Source organism: Trichechus manatus, unplaced genomic scaffold, assembly GCF_000243295.1.
Source record: "Trichechus manatus latirostris isolate Lorelei unplaced genomic scaffold, TriManLat1.0 scaffold00103, whole genome shotgun sequence".
NCBI lineage: Eukaryota > Metazoa > Chordata > Mammalia > Sirenia > Trichechidae > Trichechus > Trichechus manatus.
The window spans coordinates 7,743,596-7,753,753 of NW_004444039.1; the positions used below are offsets into that span (position 1 = coordinate 7,743,596).

General features: G+C 40.5%; 1 protein-coding gene across 1 annotated transcript in view; it reads right to left on the reverse strand.

Moving 5' to 3' along the window:
* NUP153 (nucleoporin 153) overlaps positions 1-10,158 on the reverse strand; it is an 80,107-nt gene that overhangs the window by 17,805 nt on the left and 52,144 nt on the right. Inside the window, exons 15-16 of the mRNA XM_023737491.1 lie at positions 7,715-7,840; positions 4,729-5,346 (exon numbers count right to left, since the gene is read on the reverse strand). Of these exons, the coding sequence (XP_023593259.1) occupies positions 4,729-5,346; positions 7,715-7,840 (744 nt within the window). The remainder of the gene's footprint in view (positions 1-4,728; positions 5,347-7,714; positions 7,841-10,158) is intronic.

Below are 10,158 nucleotides of genomic sequence, written 5' to 3' on the forward strand. Positions count from 1 at the left end.
CACTAAATAGACAATAGATAAGTGGTAACTTTGGTGAGGGGTAAGACAAGACACAACACTGGGGAAGCCAGCACAACTTGTAAAAGGAAAGGTCATGGAAGCTCCATAGACACATCCAAATTCCCTGAGGGGCTGAATTACTGGGCTGAGGGTGGGGGACTATGGTCTTGGGGACATCTAGCTCAACTGGCATAACACAGTTTATTAAAGAAAATGTTCTACCTCCTACTTTGGCGAGTAGTATCTGGGGGTCTTAAAAGCTGTGAGCAGCCATCTAAGATACCCCACTGGTCCCACTCCATTTGCAGCAAGGGAAAATGAAGAAAACCAAAGACACAAGGGAAAGATAAGCCCAAAGGACTAATGGACCACAAGTACTACAGCCTCCACCAGACTGAGTCCAGCACAACTAGATGGTGCCCAGCTACCACCACCAACTGCTCTGTCAGGGATCACAATACAGGGTCTCGGACAGAGCTGGAGATAAATACAGAACAGAATTCTAACTCACACAAAAAGACCAGACTTACTGGTCTGACAAAGGCTGGAGAAACTCCAAGAGTATGGCTCCTGGACACCGTTTTAGCTCAGTAATGAAGTTACTCCTGAGATTCGCCCTTCAGCCAAAGATTAGACAGGCCCATAAAACAAAACAAGACTTAAATGGTCACACCAGCCCAGGGGCAAGGACGAGAAGGCAAGAGGGGGACAGGAAAGCTGGTAAGGGGGAACCCAAGGTCAAGAGGGGGAGAGTGTTGACATGTCATAGGGTTGGCAACCAATGTCATAAAACAATATGTGTATTGTTTACTGAGAACTAATTTGCTCTGTAAACCTTCATCTAAAGCACAATAAAATATTTTGGAAGAAAAAAAAAAAAAGAACTACCATATGACCCAGCAATTCCACTAGGTATATACCCAAAAGACTTAAGAGCAGAGAATCAAACAGAGACTTGTACACCAATGTTCACTGAAGCACTATTATTCAAAATAGCCAAAAGGTAGAAACAATTTAAATGTCCATCAACAGATAAATGGATAAACAAAATGTGGTATACATACAATGGAATACTACTCAGCCAGTTGGAGAAATGAAGCCTTAACACATGCTACAGTATGGATGGAGCTTGAAGACATTATGCTGAGTGAAATAAGCCAATCACAAAAGGACAAACATTGTATGACCTCACTTACTAAAATAATAAGAAAAGCAAATGTATAGAGACCAAAGTTTACTAGCGGTTACCAGAGGTGGGAGAGAGGGGAGAAACGGGGGGGTGGCGGGACTAATGGCAATGGAACAACTGCATTAAGGGTAGGGTTGCACAGCCAATTATTGTAATTGCTGCCAGTAGTTTGTACACCTATAAAAAGCTGAATTGGCAAAAGTTGTGTGCTATATTTACAACAATAACAAAAAAGAGTAGCTGCTGAGGCTGGTTATGTACAACCAAACACCGCATGGGAATTGGTTCCTTTGTTTGGAGGTTTAGGGTCACGGTTTCATGAACATCCCAGTTAATTGACCTAGAAAGGAGTTAAGTGCTTTGGTTGTTATCTCCTAGTTTGATGCATAGTGCCTGGGGTCTTAAAAGCTTGCAAACAGCCATCCAAGGCACAACAATTGTTCTCTATTGACCTGCAGCAACAGAGGAAGAAGGAGAGTCAGGGACAGGAGGAGGATATGGAATGCCTCCCTTGCCATCAGACTAAAAGAACTGGATGGTGCCTGGCTACGGTTACTGAACATTTTGATCAAAGATTCCCTAGAGGAATCCTGATCAGAACAGAATTTCAACTTCTCACGGACTCTAGATTTTCTGGAGCCATAGAGGCTGGATAAACCCCTGAAACTACTGTCCTGAGATAATCTTTAAACTTTCAGCCAAAAATATCCCCTAAAGTCATTTTAAAACCAAACAATGATTCAGCTTAACTAGTAAAAAAGGTCTGCCTTGAGCATTATCCTCTTTTAAGAACTATCTATATGGGATCGAACTGACAACAGCAACTTGAAAGATTAGCCAGGATCCTTAGGAGAAGAAGTTTATGTTAATGGGGGAGGAACAACTCAGAAAAGGAGGGTGAGAATGGTGACACAGCTCCAAGAATGTAATCAGTGTCACTGAATTGTACATGTAGAAACTGTTGAACTGGTGTATGTTTTGCAGTGCATACTCTCAACAACAAAACAAATTTTGGAAAAAAAGGAAAAAAATGCTCAAGAATTGAAAGTGGAAGACTAAACTGTCCTCAAGAACCTTTGTGAAACGTCTTCAAATAGCACAGCACCTCAAGACGTAAGATGTAAACTGCAGGCAATATCCTATCACAAAATACGTAGCCAGAGACTGTATTCACGTCAAGATTTCAAAGCAGAGGTCTCTGCCTTTGCGATAATTTTTCCATAGAAGTGTGCTAACATCCACTTTCAATTCCACTCGACACCTATATGTTCACAGCGCTTCTGTTATATGCTAGCCATTTAACAGACATTTATTAAGTACTAAAATATTGCCTAGCTTCTGAAGGTACTCGGTCTAAAAGAGGAAAAGGAAACCTGTAGATGCACAGTACGACCAGCCCCAAGGTGAAATATGATGCAGAGGTGATTATTTAAATCTTGAAGCAGAAGCAGCCTACCGGGGGGAGGGGAGCTGGCGTTGGGCAGGCTCCACAGAGCAGAGATGTACCAAGAAAGACGCTATTGACGGGGGAGCTGGTCATGCCGGTACCCCGACTCTTGTAAATTTTCTACAACTTTTGTCACTTCTCCCACAGTTATCTGGGATCCTTCTGTTTTATGGGTACACTCGTTTCCACCTTACCAATAAAACCCCCACCCCCTCTTCCCCGAGTCCCAGCTTTGGCACACTTCTCTTTCACAAACTCTCATCTACTTTCACGGTTTTAAACACCAACAAAACAGTTTCCTGATCTGTATCTGCAACCCACACTTCCCTTCGAAGCTTCACTCCCGCAGTCTCATAGGTGGACAGTGGTCCCACTGTCCGCCCTGTCGCTAGCTGGCTCCCCCTCCCTTATGCATTTCTCAAACCCATTTCATTCTCTTTTTCTGACCCTTCCACTTCTATGCTACTTCAAGTCCTCCTCATTTCTGGCCTTTTTACTGAGACGTCTGGTCTCCTTCCCTTGCAATCCAGCCTCCTCTGGGCAGCCAGTGCCACGTGGATTTTGTCTTTCCTCGCTGGTACCGCTTTACAGGATTAGCCATTCCCAACTTGTATTCCTGTCACCTCTTTAAGACACCAGCCTCCAGTTTTAGGGCCGCCTTCTCTATTCACTCACCTCACATCACCTCTACTCCCATGACGTCAAATATCAAATTACGGACCGATGAGCCCCAAACCTGTATGTCCAGCCCACAGGGCCCCAACAGTATATCCAAAGACCTCACGTCTACCTGATCAACTCCAGCAGCCTGAACTCAACATGTGTCCAACTGTACATAACTGTACAGCTCCCCATCCTTCACTGATTTCATCAGTACAGGTCTCCCAATTTCGTTCCCCTCAAAGTCACCCTCCAAACCGCCACCAGAGCGATTTATCAAAAATACAAACATGAGCACATCCTCTACTGCTTCAAATGATTCTCATTTACAGAACAAAGTCCAAGTTTCCTATTACACATACCAACTTTCTGTCATAAAGTATAACTTTCTTTCATCGTGGTTATTTGGACTCCAAGTTCTACTCTCCCACCAACCCAGAATTCATTCTGGTTTAACTACGTGCATCAAGACCTTTCTTTTTTCAGGGGACGAGGAGGGATGCCAGATGGGAAGAGGAAGATATCCCAGAATGCAGATTCTAAAATTTTGTTCATGTAGCAATGTCCGGTAGGAATTAGAAAATGGCTCTGCTGTTCGGGTCAGGGGTCCAGGCTAATAACTAGAGGTTTATACGGCAGACACAAAACTATGCATCCAAAAAAAATGCAATAAAAACAGAAGTATAACTCCCAGGATACTATATTTCATATGCTTTATTTAGTATCCCTGCTACCATATACCCAGACTATTATATAACAGCATTACAAAAACAGCAAAGAGCCACTTCTGGGTAGTGTGAATCGTCAGTAACTTTTCCAGCTTTGAAGGGAGAAACAGGCAAAGTTCAAACCTAACTCCATTTTTCTGGCAAAGTTAGAATGTTTTCATTAACTCTTCAGTAACCTCTATCACTGCAATAACTCTGGCAGACAGCGTACATACACATCAGGTCCAGGTATCACCATGAAAACTCAGCCAGCCTTTTCATAAACACTACTGTCTGCACCTTCGCAAAAACCCTCCCTGCAAATGAACTCTAGCCATTCTCACTTCTACTTAGAGAAAAAGAGAGACAGGGTCATATTTTATTCTGTATAAAGGTTTGAGAAAGACTGCCCAATTCTAAGATCTTTCAGCATCTATACTAGTCAGCTTTGAAAAAACAACAAGAACTTTCTGACAAAACTGAATACAAAGGAGAGAGCAGAGCATATACTGTACTGGCTGACATACAACCGAGGCTAAGAGAACATGAAGCTCCTGCCCCAAGCAAGTCATCTACACCTCACGCTGTTTAGAAAAACTAAGAGGTATGAGGAAATGCTCATCCTGAAACATTTAAAGTATTGGGATTTTTCTCATCTGCTTTAAGAGAATTAAAATGTTCTACTAAAGTAATGAGCAAAATTATTCCAATAACCATACACGTACCTGGTTTCTCAGACATACAGGACACACATTTATCGTCGCCCGCATTATCAGAAACACAGCACACTGGACAGTCCCAGGATCCCAGAGGTCTTCTGAATTTATCTCCGAACCCTAAGGTACCAGTGGTCACGGTGCAGCTGGAAGATGAAGCGGTTACAGTCACGGCACTTTCTGAAGCCGCTGGCAACGTAAGGGCCCGCTTAACGCCAGTTCCAGGTTTTGGTGTTTCACAAGCTATACACTTCACTGCTTCCGGCTTATTCTGCACTAAACAGGTATCACAATCCCAAGCTCCGGCTGCCGGTTTAAATTTGTCTCCAAAGCCTGTCCCTGCTGCAGGAGGAGCTGGCTTGCCACTCTGACTTGCTGTCCCCACGCCCATCTGTTTAGCAGAATCTCTTGGTGGCGATTTTGTGGCTTGACAGGCTATGCACTCATTGTCTGTAACTCTGTTCTGGACAAGACACGTGTCACACCGCCATGATGATCCAGCTTTTAGACCTTCCCCAAGCCCAACTCCACTAGAAGAAAAGCTACTTATTGCTGGTCTTGTATAAACTGCAGGGCTTGTCGTGGTAGGCTGAGCAGCAAGAGAATCTACCTTCGGTGATAGGAAACCTACAATCGGGAAAAGAGAATGCAAAACAACAAAAAAAAAGTTAAGGAAGCTTTCTAACAACATATTGACTGAAGTATTATTACTGGGAGAAAACACTTACGTTATGGCAGCGTTGGCTACTACAATCCAAAATGAAATATTTAAGAGTTGTTTTTCATCTAAGCAATCATATTCATTAATTACATAATTGCTAAGTGACACTTTGATCTAGTTAAAATTCTACAACAAACATTGTTTATAGTGTATCATCTTATCCCTCTAGAAATTTCTATTTACTATAATCCAACCGATAGGTAGGTTTGATATTTTTATTTGTTACAAACTCACTGATACACACTACGTCATCTCTGTCTCACTAAGCTTTGCCTTCCTCCGACGCCGAGCCGCAGTGCGCTCGCAGCCTTCCTCCGACGCCGCTCGCAGCCTTCCTCCGACGCCGAGCCGCAGCGCGCTCACAGCCTTCCTCCCTCACCTGTCCCCCCTCTCGGGTTTCCCCTTGCCTACGCCAAATGACTGCAGTATCTATAATCTTTGAATTCTGTCCAGTCAAATCCACTGCTGTGGAATCCGCCACCTGCAGTGAAACCATCTGAGCTGCGCAGGCATAGTTATCTGACAGATGTCCCTCCAAACATCTAACAGGAGAGTAGGGATTATGTTTAATTATATCCTACTCCAATGACCTTTGAAATGGTAATGGTGCAATGACAAATATGATCACAAATTTCAACAAAGGTGCACCCAATCTTCTGGTTAAGGACTAGAAATATAAAAACTGATTAAATTACTGTCTACCCTCATGCAACATGAACTCATGCTATCAAACACACACCTACACAGTTACCAAACACCAATTCAAACAAAACTATCCCACATTTCTCTCCAATATTATTTAGAATACCTCACATTTTAAGTACACTTTTTAAACTATCCACTGAGGGTGTATTTAGACAATTAAGGTATTCACACGGAACCAGGAAATAGGGAAACAAACAGAACCAACAGGGCTTGTGCTAACCAAAGGTGCTGTCATGGAATCGACTCAAGCTGCACGTTATCACAGGGACAACTTCATGTAACAATTAACGTGTATCTTACACACACCAACAAACTCAGTGGTCTGTTTCTCCAGCCCTCAGCACCAAAGGAAATTAGAAGGGAAGAGGAAGAATATCTAGAGGGTTGTTAGAGGTCTTCTAGTGGCGGGAAGAAATGACCCAGCCTAGAATTATTCTAGTATGAAGACAAAACAACCCCACATACTTCAGTTACCCCCAGTGGTCACCAATGTACTACTTTGTTGATGATTAATTTGAGTCACTAAAGTTTGCAAAATTTTAACAGTAACCATCTCAAAGTGTTAGATTTCTTTTCCTTCTACTTTTTTGGATTTCCTGCAAATGAATATATGAATCTTCCCCCCAGTTTTTTCTTCTTGGGGGATAGGGGAAGAAGATGGCATTATAAATGCAAAATGTCACCCTAGAGATATAAGACCAGCTATATGCAGCTAACAGTTAACCTAATCCTTAGTCAATTCTAGTACAGGCATTCTGGACTTCTGCCATAACTGCATAAATCACTGGATTCCTATAGGTTGCAAGCACACCTGTGAAATGAGAGAGCTGGACCAAAAAAAAAAAAACCTAACCCTTCTTAAATCTTGTTGATGAAGCCAGTCTTATTTATATTAAATAAAACTATATAATTAAACAAACCTGCCTGGTTAAACCTAAATTCTTTCTGAACTATAGATTATCTAATAAACAGTTTTACATTCTTAAGAGTACACATCACAATTAAAATTTTGAACATCCTGTTTGATTTCAAATCAAAACCATTCCTTTTTGAGGACTCTAATTCACTCCCTTCAAAATATTACCTACTAGCTTTTAAATTTTGTTTCACGTCAAAGAAGTACTGTTCCCTATGTATCAAATGTTACAATGCAGCAAACACTTTCTGCTTGGCCTTGTTACAAGACACCACAACTGCAGAATCATCTCAGAAGAACAAGGTAGTTTAATGCTTTGAGGAAATCATCAGATAAACACAAGTCCAGGTATCATCAGGTTTATTTACTTTTATTCCCTACTGGCCTGTCTCTATCTTGCTATACTTTAACAAGTAGTTCATCTTCTCCTATCTTTTACTCCGGAGACTCCACAGTCTTTGAATTTCAAAGTAGTAAGTAGGGTTTCCAATATATTTCTCCCAAAGGACTTACATCTGACTACATCTCTATTCAACAGTCAACCTCCTGCACCAAATTAATCACAATTTTTAAAAAGTACAAAAGACATTAAAATGAGATCCTGAGTCTGTAATTAAAACTTCTGACTATACCAAGGGCAGCTGGTATCTTACCAGGGTTTTTCAAAACATCTAGAACACTTCCTTCTTTCAGGACTTTTGCAGGTACAAAAAGGCCCTCACAATCTTCATCTAGCTTCTTCTTACAGCTTGTACTGTTCACTGAAGTGGTATCTTGTGCTGCAATTTAATTGTAAAAAAGAATTATGTCAAGAAAAAGCATTGGACTCGAGTTAAATGCATTAAAAGAGTCAGACACAAAAGGACAAACGGTGCTATGACCCAACTTACATGGAATCCTTAGAACAGGTAAACGCACAGACAGTAATTTACTAGTGTTACCAGGGTCCTGGGGGAGGGAAACGCCGCGCTACGAAGGAAGACCGAGTTTCTGCTTAGTGGGATGAAAAGCATCTGAAAACACATAGTGCTGCCGGCTGCACCGCATGGGGAAAGTAATTAACGCCACTGAATTGTGCACCGAAAAACGGTTAAAACGCTAAGTGTTTTGTTACATATATTTTATCACAATGCAAATAAGAAATAAATGGTTAAAAAAAGTTCTTTTTCTTTTTGGATCAATTTCTAAAACTTCACAAAAAAAGTCACCGTAAATTCAAAGATAATGAACAAATGACTTGTATTAAAGTTTATTTGCCATTACAAAGAAGCAAAAAATACTTTTCTTATACTAATCATCCCTCCCACAAAGGCAAAAAATATAAACTGTAATTTTCACCCAATGAATTCACTGGTAATCAAGAAAATAAAACTAAAATACTAGATAGGACCAAGCTGCATGAAGTATGTGATTACAGAGCAATTTAGCAATATTGATGAAAAAACCTTAAAAATAAATATTAATTGGGCTAGTTACTCCATTTCTAGGAATTCATCCTGTGATTGAGACAATCCTTCAGTTGTAATATTGTAAGCCTGGACAATAAAATACTCAAGTATAAAAGGCTGTTTACATAAATTACAGTTACATAAATTACAGTATATTGACATGATGAAATGCTACATAGCCACAAAATCATTCTTAAACACACTGTAATGAGTAAAAAGCAGGTTTCTTAGATATGACACCCAAAGAAAAACAACAGATAAAGTGGTCTTCATAAAAATTAAAAATTTTTGTGCAACTAAGGACATTATCAAGAAAGTAAAAATATAACCTACAGCATGGGAGAAAATATTTACAAATTGTATCTGATAAGGGCCTAGTATCCAGAGTATGTAAGAACTCCTACAACTCAACAAAAAGATAAACAACTCAATTAAAAAATGGGCCAAAGAATGAACAGACATTTCTCCAAAGAAGATATACAAATGGCCAACAAGTACATGAACAGATGCTCAACACTATTTGTCATTAGGGAAACACAAACCAAAGCCACAACGAGGTGCCAGTCACGCCTCTAGTATGGCTATAATTAACCGAAGGAAAAAAAAAACGCTGGCCAACAAGCAGAGAAACCGGAGCCCTCGTACATTTTGGTGAGAAGGTAAAATGGTTCAACCGTAGTGGTAAACAATTTGGCAATTCCTCAAAAAGATAAACATAGAATTATCATTAGGGGGAAAAAAAAAAAAAAACCATAGGGTTTCCAAGGAGCAGCTGGTGGATTTGAACTGCTAACCTTCTGGTTAGCGGCCATAGCGCTTAACCACCTCGCCACCAACGCTTCTTCTACTCATACATGTACAATCACATTTATGACAGCAGCATTCACAACAGCCAAAAGGTGGAGACAGTCCAAATGTCCATCAATGGATGGACAAACTGTGCTTTACTCAACTCTAAAACAGAATGAAGTGTTGACACATGCTACAATCTCAATGAGTCTCAAAAAACATAATGGTAAGTGAAAGATGCCAGACACTATATGATTCCATTTATATAAAATATCCAGAACAGGTAAATTCATAGAGACAAAAAGCAGGCTGGTGTTTGCCAGGGGATGGGGTAATGGAAGGAGTCCTAGTGGCTCAGCGGTTAAGGTGTAGTTTGAATCCACCAATCGCTCCGAGGAAGAAAGCTATGGCAGTCTGCTTTCGTAAAGATTTCAACCTTGGGAACCCTATGGGGCAGTTCTATTCGGTCCTATAGGGTCACTATAAGTCAAAATCGACTCCACTGCAACGGGTTTGGTTTCGGTTTGCGGGGAATGGTGAGTAATTGCTTAATGGGTATAGGGTTTCATTTTGGGGTGAAGAAAATGCTTTGAAACTAGACACAGATTATAAATGTACTAAATTGTTGGCTTTAAAATGGTTAATTTTATGTTATCTCAATTTTACCTCAACTAAAATAATGCAAAAAGAAAAACCTACCTGCCTGTTACAACTGTGTCAAAACAAAGATACGCTTTATCACACATATCACTTTATCACATTCTATCTTCCTTTATAATCAAAGTTGAATTGCTTTTAGTAACTTAACGAAAATTTTCAGGATTCCCTGAAGTGTACTCAGAGAGATGGAAAAAAGCAAC